Source organism: Nyctereutes procyonoides, unplaced genomic scaffold (assembly GCF_905146905.1).
Source record: "Nyctereutes procyonoides isolate TBG_1078 unplaced genomic scaffold, NYPRO_anot_genome, whole genome shotgun sequence".
In the NCBI taxonomy this organism is placed as follows: domain Eukaryota; kingdom Metazoa; phylum Chordata; class Mammalia; order Carnivora; family Canidae; genus Nyctereutes; species Nyctereutes procyonoides.
Genome location: NW_026575134.1, coordinates 9436823 through 9452201, shown reverse-complemented (window position 1 = coordinate 9452201; position 15379 = coordinate 9436823). Strand labels below are relative to the sequence as shown.

The following is a 15379-nucleotide window of genomic DNA, read 5'->3' as shown; positions in this document are numbered from 1 at the left end:
CTTTTTCACGTATGTCCTTCATGAGATTGAAGAAGTTCACTTCTCTTCTTAGTGTGTTGAGTATTTCCTCATTAAGCGTTCTGAGTTTTGTCAAAATACTTTATGTGCATCTGTTGAGATCATCATTTTGCATTTGTCCTTAATTTTAATGCTTTAGTCTGTTATATTGATCGATTTTCAAATATTAAATCAACCTTGTTCCTGAGAACATTGATCCCAATTACTCATAATGTATAATCCCTTTATATATTGCTGGATTCAATTTGCTAGTATTTTGTTGAGAATTTGTGTTCACTCTTTTAAGAGATACTGGGCTGTATAGTTTTATTTTCTTTTGATGTCTTTGTGTGGCTTGACCTCAGTAAATTACTGGCCTCATAGAAGTTGAGAATTGTTATCTCCTCTTTCAGGGTTTGAAAGCACTTATGAAGAATTAATGTTAATTCTTGAAATGCTTGGTAGTTATATGATTTTACTCATATGTGGAATTTAAGAAACAAAACATTGAGCAAAGGGGAAAAAAGAGAAGCAAGCCAAGTAACAGACTCTTGACTATAGAGAACAAACTGATGGTTACCAGAGGGGAGGTGGGCAGGGGGCCAGCTTAAGTAGGGGTTTGGGATTAAGAGTAGACTTCTTGTCAAGAGCACTGGGTGAAGTGTGGAAGCATTGAATCACTATATTGTACACCCAAAACTAATATTACATTGTATGTTAACTAACTGGGATTTGAACAAAAACTTAAAAAAAAAATACTTGGTAGAATTCTCCAGGGTTTTAAAAATTTTGTTGGAAGCTTTTTGATTACAAATTCAGTTTCTCTATTGTCATATATTTATTCAGTTTTTCTAATTATTTGTTAGTTTTATTTTTTACTTTTTTAAAAAAGTTCAGGTACAGATTTGTCATTTTTGTTGATCTTTTCAGGGAGCCAACTTTTTGTTTTGTTGATTTTCTCCATTGGCCTACTCTTCTCTATTTCATTATTTCCAACTCTAAACTGTTTTACTTCCTTTTACTCCTTTTGGCTTAGTTTGCTTTTCTTTTTCCAATGTCTAAAGGGGGGATGGTAAGTTTTCATTTGAAATATTTCTTCTTTTAAAATACAGGTATGTAAGCTATAAATTGCCCTCAAATACTGCTTTAGCTCCACCTCATACATTTTGATATGTTGGACCTTTATTTTCATTTGTCTTGAGGCATTTTCTTTTTCAAAAATTTTACTTGAGTATAGTTGGCACACACTGTTACATTAGTTTCAGGTATACATCATAGTGATTCCACGTGTTTATACATTATGCTATGCTTACCACAGGTGTAGCTACCATCTGTCACAATACCATTGACCATATTTCTTATGCTGTGCTTTTATTCCTATGACTAATTCATTCCATAAATGGAAGCCTATTATCCACCCCTCCTCATCCATTTTGCCCATTCCCCACCTCCCTTCCCTCTGGCAACCTTTAGTTTGTTTATTGTATTTATAAGTCTGATTCTGCTTTTTGTTTGTTAATTCATTTGTTTTGTTTTTTAGATTCCACATATAAGAGAAATAATATAGTATTTGTCTTCTTGTCTGACTTATTTCACTTAGCATAATACCCTGTAGGTCCATCCATGCTGTCTCAAATGGCACGATTTCATCCTTTTTATGACTATGTAATATTTCAGTGTGTGTGTGTGTGTGTGTGTGTGTGTGTGTATGGGTGTGTATGGGTGTGTGTGTGTGTGTTATTTTAGCTTATCTTATGGCCTATGAGATCGTCTGTCCTAGAGAATGTTCTGTGTGCTCTTGAGAAGAATGTGTATTTTGTTGTTGGGTGCAGTGTTTTCTAGTTATTAGATATATTGGTTTATGGTGTTCAAATCTTTTCTTTCTTTTAAAATTTTCTATCTAGTTGTTCTATTCACTATTCATATTTGAGTTTTGCAACCTCCTTCTATTATTCCTCAAGTGTCTATTTCTCTTTTCAAATGAGTTACTCTTTGCTTTTTGTATTTTGGCAGCTCTGTTGTTGGGTGCATATATGCTTCTAGTTGTTATATCTTCCCAGTTCAGTGACCCCATTTTCATTATAAAATATCTTTTTATTTTGTCTAGTGACAGTTTTTTGGTTTGTATTAAGATCTATTTTGTCTGATATTAGTATACCCACTCCAGCATTCTTTTGTCTGTTGTTTGCATGATATATTTTTTCCCATGATTTCATTTTTTTCAGGCTGTTTGTATCTTTGAATCTAAAGTGTGTTAGCCTGTTCCAGTTGGTGTTTCACTGAAATTATTTGGCACAAATTGTCACTTTTAACAGCGACAAGGTTGTCTTTATTTTTTTAAAAAAGATTTTATTTATTTATTCATGAGAGACAGAGAGACAGAGAGAGAGAGAGAGAGAGAGAGAGAGAGAGAGAGAGAGGCAAAGACACAGGCAGAGGGAGAAGCAAGCTCCATGCAAGCAAGCTCCGTGCAGGGAACCCGATGTGGGACTTGATCCTGGGACTCCAGGATCACGCCCTGGGCCAAAGGCAGGCGCCAAACCGCTGAACCACCCAGGGATCTCCCAGACAATGTTGTCTTTAATATATTGATGAGTTAATGTTTATTTAATGCTTATACATTTTATACTGTTATTCTGGATAATGTAATGATGTTTTTAGAATATTAATCTGGTATAGTCTCCCCTTATCAGGAAGTTTTAATATGTGACAAAGGACTTATTATCTAATTTATTCCTATTGGTCTGAGAAGTAGAGCAAATAAAATGAGTTTATTCATTTTATAGTGAGAAAATGCATCTTTAAACTTAAATTTGAACTTGTCTCTCTATAAATAATCTTAAATCCCAGTGACACACTTAATTTTAAGTTTACTGACTCAAGCCACTGCAAGTTTCTCCAGTCATAGCAGGTAGAAAACAGCTAGAAGTTTCCAATTTTCATTGCTATATCTTCCTTCAAATTGTGTTGAAAAGCAGAGAAAAAGTTTAGTAATTATATATTCTCATTTACTTGCTTTTAACATTACTTAGCACTCTCATTAAGATGATTGATATAGTTCATATATGGATTGCAGGAAAATAAAAATTAGCTCCCGAAATTGATTGAATTAACAGCTGGAATTAATGAATAAAGAAGGGATTGAATGAATGTATCAGCCAGATGAAATGTAGGCTTCTTTTAGGTATTCTGTATGATGACAGACTTAACAGAATTTAAGGTAGTGCAAAATAGGAACTCTATGATATAACGATGACTGATAATAATATTAATGATAATGTTAGCTAATTTTTATAGGACTTATTGTTTGCCAGGCACTGTTGTAATATCTTTACATATAGATCCAGGATTGGATTGTCAAATCAGACTGACATGGATTGAAGATGTTAAGCAGTATTAAGCTTTACTTGCAATTTTAAGGATACAAGGGGCCAATAGGCATAGGAGAAGCAGATAGAGGTCCTGGACATTGAGAGAGACCCCTAGATTCTTTCTTTCCATAATAGACAAACCTCTCAATCCTAGAGCAGTAGATATGATCTCTAATGGAGTATATAGGTTACTTCATACAACAGGGAACACTATAGGCTGTGAAACATTCTATATATTTTATACTCCAACAATTGTATACTCCAACAATTGTATAGGTGATATCCCATCCCTTATAAATTCGTATATTCTAGGGGTGCCAGTGGCTCAGTTACTTAAGCAACTGCCTTCAGCTCAGGTAATGATCTGGTTAAGCAACTACCTTCGGCTCAGATCCTAATCAGTGGGTCTTGGGATGGAGCCCCGTGTTAGGCTCCCTGTTCAGCAAGGAGTCTGCTTCTCTCTCTCTCTCTCTCTCTCTCAAGTAAATAAATAAAATCTTAAAAAAAGACACAAACACTATAGATTCTAGGTTTGTGTACCGTAGTAATTCTAAAACAAAAGTATTTTGCTGAAAGCCTTCTCTGAATAAGTACTCTTTTTCCTTTTGTAAGCAAATACCATTAGTATATTTGTCAATAATTAGCGTGCTTATAAGGAGAATAGACCAGGTCTTCTGCTTTCTTTTTTCCTGGGAGAGCCTCTTACTCAACAGGAAAAAAAAAAAAGTTCTTTTTTGTTTCCAATAGTTTTACTCATTTAAATTCAAATTTAACTTTTTTTTTTTTTTAGGGTAAACAAGGTAATATATATTAAGAAGGAATTTCATACATGTTTAAAACATTTTATTTTATTTGGTTTGGTTTAGTTTGGTTGGTAGGTGATGGAGTGAGAAATACAGTAAATATAAATGTATTCTTACCATCAGCAGATAATCCACAGTAGAAACTTGTTTTATTCTTTTGTGTGTGTGCACGCACATGTCATATACAATTCTTTCTTCTGTTTGCTCTTCAAATATTTGAGAAATCATGTGATGGTTTTGATTTTCAATTTTCTCTGTTTTTCTCCCCCCAACCCTCAAATCAGGATGGCGATCCAGTTCGTTCAGGAGTGGCCATGACTGATCTTGCTACTGGCCTGTATGCATATGGAGCCATTATGGCTGGATTGATACAAAGATACAAAACTGGGAAAGGACTGTTCATTGATTGTAACCTACTGTCATCTCAGGTACCAACCCAAAGAACATTTGAAATTGTGATATAAAGATGTGTATGTGAGTTACACTCTTTCATATCAAATCCTATGGTCACATGTGCAAAAATAAGAAAAACAGGAAAAGCCCACAAACAACAACAGCAAAAGCTGTCGTTTTGGAATACTTAAATATTGTCATGTTAAATCAAATGGGCCAGGAAGATTTTGTTGTATGTAGACATTGCTGTTGAATTAGAATTTTAAAGGCTATTTATATGAAAATGGGTCTATTACTACTTGTGAGATAAGAATACATTGGGTTCTATTTTATTGTCACTTGAGTTCTGTAACCTTTTGACCAGAGTTTCTTCACCTTTTTTGTACTGTGGACCCTTTGAGTAGTCTGGTGAAGCCTATGGACCTTTTCTCAGAATTATGTTTTTACATTCATAAAATGGTACACTTAGAATTGCAAGGGAAACCAGTTATATTAAAATATAGTTATTTCAATGTAAAAACCAATTTTGTGTTATGATAACATATATGATATTTTACTAACCCATTAAACCACAAGATCTATTATTGGACTTAATAACTATTATAATTTTGAGGTAATATTGAACATAAATTATTTTTTTTCTTAGACAAAATTAAAGAGTTGTCTAGAGGTAAGAAAAACATCAAAATGGTTGAAGGTAAAATGCTATGTATGGGGTTTCAACATTAGCTTTGAGTCACAGTGAGCATTTGGATGGTTATATAAAAGGGTAAAATAATTCCCTCTAAATGAATGAACAGTCTCCTAAATAGAGAAACATAGATATTAGTTATGGGAAGAAGCTGAAAGCCTTTTCTTCCCTCCTTTAATTTTATAGCTGTAAGGAACTAGAGGTAGGGTAAGTGACTGGCTACAAATTACACATTCAATAAGTGTAGAAGCCAGGAAGGTTTCATGGGTATTTGATCTGTGCAATCACAGAGGGTCCTAGGCTTAGTTTAAATGCTTTGTTATTACTGCCTTGAGATTCTTAATTATTTTTGAATGAGAAGCCCTACATTTTTTTCACTTTGCACCAATACTTGCAAATTGTGTGGCTGGTCCCGGATTTGGAACTCTACTTAAGTCTCCTGATCTTTACCTAGACTCCTTTACTTATATGTCAATGATTAACTAGCTCTGGAAGAAATTCTCCTGTAGCGTATTGTAGAGTTTAATTATTTTCTAGCACGTAACACAATGGATTCACAATGTGGAGGTGTGTGGTTCCCTGGGGATAGGTGTGGAGGGGGCTGGTATCCCTGTTAGGGTTGTTTGAAAGTGAGGATATACAGTAAGTACAGTAAGTCATGCATGCATACACATATACATGTATTCCAGTCATTTTGGCTATGTATCTATGTTTGTCGTTCATGTCCTCCCCCTGGTCTGTAAGTTCCATGAATGCAAGAATAACATTTGTTCCTGCTTACAGTGGTATCCTCAAAGCCCAGCCCAGTATTTGTCAGAGTGGGCTCTCCCAATCTTTTGAGATCCATAGAAGACCCACTGTTAGTAGTGGGTATGTCTCATGACCCTTTGGTGTGCTAGGAAAGGCTAGAAAAAGGAAGAAAACCATTGAGTTAGGATAAGTACTTGGTAAACAATTAATGATGAAATAATTTGCTTTTAGCAAACCTGCTAGCAGTGATTTAACCTATTTGCTATAGCTAATCTAGTCAAAGCTTGCTAAGATTGTTAGTGTGCTTAAGACTCATTAACTACCTTTTAGAAAATTGAGGTAAAATTGACATGTAACATGATACTAATTTCAAGATGTACAACATAATGATTTGATATTTGTATATATTGCAAAATGATTTCCACACTAAGTTTGGTTAACATCCATCATGATACGTAGTTGTGATCTTTTTTTCTCATGATGAGAACTTTTATGATTTACTCTTAGCAGCTTTCAGATATGCAGTACAGTATTATTAGCTGTGGTCACCATGCTGTACATTACATCCATGTGACTTATTTATTTTATAACTGGAAAGGTGTACCTTTTGACTCCTGTCACCTATTTTACCCACCCTTTGCTTGTTGCAACCACCAATCTGTTCTCTATATATGAGCTCAGTATTTTTTTTTTTAGTAAAATAATATATTCTAGACTCCACATATAAATGACATTGTATTGTATTTGTCTTTCTCTTTCTGGCTTATTTTACTTAGCAGATGCCCTAGAGTCCATCCATGTTGTTGCAAGTGACAGGATTTCCTTCTTTTTTTCATGGGTGAATAACATTCCATTGTGTGTGTATATATGTACAACATTTTTTCATCCATTCATCCATTGATGAACACTTAGATTGTTTCCATATCTTGGCTATTGTCATTACCTTTTAACTGTAAAAATAAATTCTTATTTTAGAGCTATGGACTTTCACGTCTACTATTTTATATAATCTTCATAATCACTTGAGGTAGGTAGGGCAGAAATTTTTTAAAAAGATTTTATTTATGTATTTTAGAGAGAGAGCATATGTGTAAGAATGTGAGCAGAGGAAGGGGTGAGGGGGCAGGAGAGGGAAAGAATCCCAAGCAGACTCCACACTGAACACAAAGCTGGGTGCTGGGCTTGATCCCATGACCCCGAGATCATTTATTTATTTATTTTTAAATATTTTATTTATTTATTCATGAGCCACACATACACACACACACACACACACAGAGGCAGAGACACAAGCAGAGGGAGAAGCAGGCTCTGGGCAGGGAGCCCAACGTGGGACTCGATCCCTAGTCTCCAGGATCATGTGCTAAACCACTGAGCCACCCCGGCTGCCCCCATGACCCTGAGATCATGACCTGAGCTGAAACCAAGAGTCTGATGCTCAACTGCCACCAAGGCAGGTGGAGCAGAAACTTTTATTCCTATTTTATTTCCAAGGAAACTGAAGCTAGGAGAGGTTGATCTGCTTGACCAACAATCACAGCAAGAATTCTGGTTTCTGATCTCCTGACTGGTTCTCTTTTCCCTACTTCATAAAGGAAAAAGCTTTGGCACCAAAGGACAGGCAAAATCCAGCTTTCCTGTGGGGAAGCTCCAAGGAAGAAGGCAAATTTAGTAAGAGGCAGAGGAAGCAATGGAGTACTCAGTAATGAGGGAACACATAAGACTGGCTCCCTTGCTCCCACCCTGCATACCAAGAGTCAGAATAAGACAGTGCAACAAAGTGGGCCCCTCTGAATCATTATCTAATTGTGTTTAGATCCAGTGAGTAAAAACTATCATGCAGTTTACCCCGATGGACAAATGTTTCTGTTGAAATATGAGAATTTTGAGAAAGAACATTTGGACTGGATTTTTTTTTTTTTTTATGAGCTCTTGTCAACTGAGGACTCATTGTGTCCTAGGCACAATGTGGTTGCTAGGTTGGAGTGGAGGGGACATATCAGAGCTTAGTAGTCGAGGTGACCATGTCGTACAGAAGGGCTGGAGGTGATGTACACAGTTCTCTGTAGGTCTCTGATAGTTTTAGAACATGTTTAGGCCAAGATTGTTAAGGGCCTCAAATATCATGCTTAGAAATCTGGATTTTAACCTCTCAATGCCTATGTTTTTTTATCAGTTCTGTTGGTGATGGTCTTTTCAACCAAAGACCATGTCTCCTTGGATACATGCTATAGTTGCCACATGCCAATAGCATCTGAGCTCTGATGGTGCTAGAATTTCAAAGGGCAGTGGTACAGACAATTTATGTTGAAGCCTGTCTGAAGTTCAAGGCAGTGGGTGATAAGAACTTTTTCAAGCTCTGTTCACCACTTTTTGCCTCTACTCTATATTTTGTCTCTGTGCTTCTTTTCTTCTCATGTGTGATCCTCAAGCCTTGAGCATATCTCTCCTCCATCTGTTTCTCACTTGTCTTTCTTTACTTCCTTGTTTTCATTCCTATTCTGCACTGTTCGCCTTTTCCAAGTCCCCTTTTCTCCATCGTTCATTATGTAGAGGTATAGTTTAAGCAGTTCTGGTTTCAGATCTTATGTCTTTATACTGTACCATTAAAAAAACTCACAAAATCTTTTAGTAGTTTCCGTGGAAGGAAAATGAAGACCTTTTTTGTAGAAGCCCCAGAAAACCAGACCACATATTTCACTGGGTTAAGTGATTATTCCTAATTAATGAGCGCTAAAAAATATGCTATTTGGCTTAATCTGTTTTCGGTATGAGGGATGATGGGATTAACCCTACCCAAACCATATGACTGTAAATGGGGAGATATGATTCCCCCAAAGAATGGCATACTTATTTTTTGGCCAGAGAAAGGGGAAATAGATGTTGGGGGGTGGTGGCAATCAACATTATATTAGCAATACTGGCTTGTTTTGAGAATCTAGTGCACTAAAAAGATGTGAAATATTCTTTGTAAATTAGAAAGTATTCTGATGACTAGCATTAATTTTATATTAGGTTATTGAAAACATATTTTGCAATGTCAGAAATGTGCTGAGATTAAAAAGGTGGTTATTGACATAATTATTTTATTATCATAATTATTATAACTTCGTAGTAGAGAAATTTTGACTAACTTTACTGAGTTTTTCAATTTAAGATAACATTTATAGATTCTAGATCCAAATACCAAACCTCAGAATGATTAAACTCTGTTTTATGTAAATGGGAAATGCTATTTCTAGGTACTTTTCAAAGTAATATAATAGGAAACTTCACCTTTTAAAAAGTGTGTTCATTTTCTCTTTTTTATATAAATGTTCACCTGCATTAACCAGATAGTATTTGAACTTAATTTCAGCTGCCTGGAACATGACTGTGATTTCATGCAGTGGGCAAAAAACATACTTTTCTACTCATTTTGATTGCATTACATAGAATGACGAATGATTATAACATTCGATATCAGTTGCTAAAAATGAGATTTTGTATTCCTTCTCTTAAAAGTGACCTAGTGTATACAATTACACAAATTACACTTGATTTGAATAGTAGCTAATTATTAACTCGAAGCTGATTGCTTTAACCACAACAAAACCATTTCATTGTAGAGACACGACAGTTGCCGGGATGTGGTTTACAAGTGGGCACCAAATTTTTCGTAGTTTCAAGGCTATGAACTTTTAACCCTTGTCATAAAATTCTTTGATTTTTTTTTTTTTAGTCTTAATATGATTTAAAGTTGTCAACTGAAGATTGTCTAACGTCAGCATCTAAATAGTATTCTTTAGATGATATTGGTAAATAACAAGGAAGTGGGTTTGGATGTGGTTCCAATTATTCTGTTGCTCTTATTCTTCTGTTGTGGCTTACAGAAATATCTTTTGGAAGTTTTAATATCCTTCCTGTACTTAATTGCAACCAGGCTCCCCTAATTACTACTACAATGAGTTTTTTTAACACCAAATTTCCATAATTATTTTCACATATAGAATGTTTTTACATTTTTAATGTCACTATTCTTTTTACATGTTTGAATATTGCTCATATTTAGGGTAGATAAAATTTTAGCTATCATTATTGTAGCTATGGATAAACTTCTGAATTTGAAATAAGTAAAATAATCTGAAGTTCATCTTTTTGTGTCTTTAGATACCAATGTTTCTGCTTTTTTAAAATTCTATATCTTTTTTAAAAACATAAAAAAATAAAAACAGGGTTAGTGAGGTATGTTTTGGACATCATAACATTTACCATGTTTCAAGGGATCATTTAATAACTTTTAGTACAGTTAGTGAGTTATGCAACCATTACCATAAATCAGGTTTTGAAATAAATACTTATACAGTCACTGCTGGTCTAGGTTGTACCCATGAGGCTAGAATGGATCAGTTTTGAGTGGGGAAGGATGTAGGGTTGGGTTGACTCAGAATTCAGGGCTCATTATGATTCGGTGGGCCTCAGACAATTTTGCCTTTGTGAGTCTTTTCCGTCATAAAAAAAAACTAAGAATTATAGCTGCATTGGTATAAAGATGAATATAATTCATTATTATGTATTAATTATTATTGCATTATTTTTTTTCTCCTTTTGAAAGAAATTAAGGTTAAAACATTTTGTGTGCTTCTGAAGTATTGTGAGCATGATGCCTAATTGATAAGTCAGTTCTGGAAGAATTCCCTTAAGAATAGTCTGTAAATGTGCCAGATTTGTGAGGAAAGAAATTATGTATACAGGAAGGAAGTGGAGGCTGAAAGTTGAGATCATGCGGAAGGATAAACAGAGAATGGTAAGGGAGAGACCTATGACCAAGGAAGTTGACAGCATGGAATAGGGAGGGAGAAAAAGAAGAGCTAATATCAGAAAGCTTAAGAAATCAGAGAACTCTGAGTTTGCATTTGAACCTCACTCTTTTGACAAGCCTACTGCATTCCTGCCATGAAGGCCTGTGTCAGCCTCGTAATCCTTAGTTACTTGAGGCCAATTTTTAATTCTTGTCCAGCTTCCAGTCTTTGCCTGGCTTTCAACTTAAGGCCTCTCACTGCTTTATTAAAGTTCAGGGGGTACAAATAGATATGAACATTTATCTGATATCAAGATGACTAATTAGGAAGGTGAAGACACACAAAAAAGTAAAAAAATTAGATAACTTCCAAAGAAAATTAAAATTTTAGATAATCTGTTATTTCATTATTATTTTAATCTAAATAAATGGATTTGAATACAAGTATTCAGTATTCAATTTGGATTGAACACAAGTTGTCTACAATATAAAACATGGTTTTCTTTCTTTCTTTCTTTTTTTAAAGGAAACCAGTGAAATGTAAGTGTATTGGAGGATGCTCTGGTTTTGTATAACTGAAATCCTTAGTTATAGTCATTGGCATTGCATATTTTTATATGACCTGAACCACACTGACATAAACTAGAACTTTTAATTTTTAATAACTGATAATTACTAGTGGGAGAATTTCTCAAAGGAGAAAAGAATAAAACAGGAGGACAACTTTCATTGTGATCTAGTTTAATTCTCTTATTGGATACTTTAAAACAATCTGGTGATTTCAAAATGTTCTGAAAAATAGATAATTAAGATCAACTATAAAAAAGTCAGAGGAGAAGCATCCATTGGTGTTGACAAATATTCACTAAATTTAGTTTTGTCTTTGCAAAATCTTATAGAATTAATGAATTGAATTGACTGTTCCTAAAGGTAGGTTTAACAATATTAGAATTGCCTGTGTTACTAGAGTTAGAACAATTTGTTTTTGTGCGAAGTTAATTGATTCTGCCTTCATCCTTGTACTTTCTAGGGTTGGAAAATTTTATGTAGAATATAATGTTATAATCATATCCTTTTGTGTTGGCTAATTAATAGTGGCTGTAAACCTGCCATAAGTCATGGACCAATTGATTCCTAGTGGAACATGTCTATTTGGCTTCAACCAACATGTCTATTATGCCATCAGTGTAGATAACGGATAAATAAATGACTAACATCAAGCATGGTGGCTGAGACTTAATTTCTAGGAAAATCACTTTAGTTCTTTACAGAATGTAAATGAAGTATAATGATAAATAATTTTTAAGTTTTTTTTTCAGAGCCTAGAATCCTTATATGCCAGCATATACAGTAAGATCTTGATTAGCTTAAGCATTTAGCAATTTGGATATTCTGGTTGATTTCATTTTCTAGATGACCGAAGGCTGCAAGGAAACTATTTTAGTTTCAACTATTTTCATAGAAAATCTTCTATAATGCTTTAATTTACCTTCTGTTGTGGTAAATGCCATATACTAAATATATTTTCACCTTAAAAGTTATTTTTCAGATATCTCTCTTTTTTAACCTATTGAGATACTCCCTTTAGGGAGTAAGAAGTGAAATTGAATCTGCTCTAGTAGAATTTATTTGCCATCCATCCATTATTAATTCAACCATCCATCCATCCCTGTTTCTCATCTACTATGCCAGAGTATACAATAAATAGTAAATAAGCCAGCAAGTTCCCTGCCCTATCGAATTTATGTGGTCATTGAAGATGCAGATAAAAAAACAAGTAATAAGTGATATATCTGCAGAAGGAAATAAACAGTATAATAAAGATAATGGACATTTCTGTTAGCCAAGGCAAGATTAATCCAGAGAGAGGGAGCAATGAATGCAAAGACCCAAAGCAGGACAAGACTTAGCATGCTCTAGGAACTGACAAAAGGTTGATGTGATTAACTAAAGGACATCCCTTGAGGTTGACACTGACACTAAATCTGGCCATTTATCAATTATCATCTGAAGAATAAATGTGGGTGGTGACATGTAAATAATAATTTAATAATCTTTAGTAAGTAGGCACATTAAGAGTCAGTAACAGACTTTTTTTTAGTGGGGATGGAATTTATTGGCAGGGTCCTAGGTCAAACTTATTGGGTAAGAATTGAGTTCCAGTGCTGTGTTAATGGGATGATAGTAGTAACAACACAGAACTGTACATGGCTTTAATCTTTTCTATCACTGGGGCTGACTGGAGACCAGTACCGAGAAGATTGAGATAGGACTGTTGTGATTACAAACCACAATGTCCGCCAAGGTGCAACACTGATAAAGTGGTATCAACTTGCTAACCTTGGAGTAGACGCTGTATTTTATAGGCTGTATTCTCCAAGATTGAATTATTGAGAACGTCTTTAAAAACATAGTAAAACTTGTAATGCTATACTAGACACCGTTCTAAGCACATTACATACACTAATTTATTTCCTCAATGGCTCTGTTGCTCCCATTTTACAGAGGAGGAAACAGAGGCACAGAATAATCATGTAACTTGACTTACATCACACAGCCATTCGCTAAGTGGCAGAGCTGGAACCTGAACTCAGTCTGAATCCAGAGGCTGCTATACTTTTACTCACAAGTATGTAAGGCCTTATCAGTATTCATTAATTTATTTATGGACTTAAATATTAGTGCAGTGCTACGAATACAATGTCATGGTGAATAGGGATGTTTGGGAATATGTTTTAGCTATTACAGGGCCTATACAAAGATAATATATCTTGACCTATCTATTGGGAGAATGATTTTTTTAAAAAGATTTTATTTATTTATTCAGAGAGAGAGGCAGAGACATATGCAGAGGGAAAAGCAGGCTCCCTGCAGGGGAACCTGATGCAGAACTTGATCCTCGGACCCCGGGGTTCATGACCTGAGCCAAAGGCAGACGCTCAACCACTGAGCCACCCAAGTGTCTGAGAATGATTTTAATAACATGATTGTTTCTTGGTCTCATATCTTGCAACTTTACTGGGTTAATTTTTCTAGTTCTTAATGCAGGCCTCCATTCCAGGACCCCAGGATTGTGACCAGAGCTGAAGGCAGACACTTAACTGACTGAGCCCATGCAGGGGCCCTAATTACTTCATTTTTTGCCATATGATTGTTCATAGTATTTTCATATAATCCTTTTTATCTCTGTAAGGTTAGTGGAGATGTTCACTCTTTTATTCTTGATTTTAATAACTTGAGTCTTCTGTTTTTTTCCTTCTCATCTCCCTTAAGATTTGTTAATTTTGTTGATCTTTCCAATGAACTAACTTTGGATTTCACTGATTTTCTCTATTGATTTTGTCCATTCTATTCAACTTATTTCTGCTCTGTATTATTACCTTCTTTTTCCAATTTTGGGTTTAGTTTGCTCTTTTTTTTGGTATCTTATGATGGAATGTTAAGTTAATGATTTGAGGTCTTTTTCTTTTTAAATATGGGAGGTTTCAGCTGTAAATTTCCCTCTAAGGACTGTTTTACCTTCATCTCATAAGTTCTGGTATGTTGTGTTTTCCTTTTCTATTATCTCAAATTACTTTCTAATTTCCTTTTGTGATTTCTTCTTTGATCCACTGGTTTCTAGGAATGTGTTGTTTAATTTCCACTCATTTGTGAGTTTCCTAAATACCCTTCTGTTAGTAATTTCTCACTTCATTCCATTGTAGTTGGAGAATGTTCTTTTTTTTTTTTTAAGATTCTATTTATTTATTTGAGAGAGAACATGAGCAGAGGGGAGGGGCAGAGGGAGAGGGAGAAGCAGACTCCCTACTGAATGCAGAGCCCACATGGGGCTCATTCCCAGGACCCTGGGATCATGACCTGAGCCAAAGGCAGACGCTTAACCAACTGAGCCATCCAGCACCCCTGGAGAACATTCTTTGTGTGAATTTTACTCTTTTTAAATGTACCAAGGCTTGTTTTTAGCCTAATGAATGGTTTGTCTTAGAGAATGTTCTGGGTGTGCCTGAGAAGAATGTATGTTCTGCTGCTGTTTTGGGGTGTTACATAGATTTTTGCTAGGTCTGGTTGGTTTATATGGTACATGATGTTTAATATTTTGAGGACCTGTCGTTTTTTCCCCTAAAATAGTAGCAGTCTTTTACAGTCTCACCAGGAGTTTATGAAATATCTCTTTTTTCTGCATTCTTGCTACTACTCACTATTCTCTGTTTTACTTTAGCTGTTGTAATTAGTGTAAAATGGTTTTGATTTGTATTTCTACCCTTCTATTTCTCTGTTGATTTTATCCCTAGTCCTTCTATCCATTCCTGAAAGCGGGATATTTAAGTCTCTATCCGTTACTGTTGGATGGTCTCTTTCCTCCAGTTCTCTCAGTTTTTGCTTCAGGTCTTTAGTGCTCTGTTGTTAGGTTCATGCATGTTTATAATTGTTATGTCTTCCTTATAATTGGAACATTTCATCATTATAGAATGCATTGATTTGCTTCTAGTGACAATTTTTGGTCTTAAAGTCTTATTTTTTTCTGATATTTGTATGTACTCCATCTGTTTTTTGGCTACCATTTTCAGGACGTATTATTCCCCAGGGCTGTCAT

At 35.0% G+C, this 15379-nt stretch overlaps 1 protein-coding gene across 2 annotated transcripts in view; it reads left to right on the top strand.

Annotated features, from left to right (window-relative positions):
• SUGCT (succinyl-CoA:glutarate-CoA transferase) overlaps positions 1-15379 on the top strand; it is a 716497-nt gene that overhangs the window by 124567 nt on the left and 576551 nt on the right. For both annotated transcript variants that reach the window (XM_055301218.1, XM_055301217.1), the window contains exon 8: positions 4456-4599. In XM_055301218.1, the coding sequence (XP_055157193.1) occupies positions 4456-4599 (144 nt within the window). The remainder of the gene's footprint in view (positions 1-4455; positions 4600-15379) is intronic.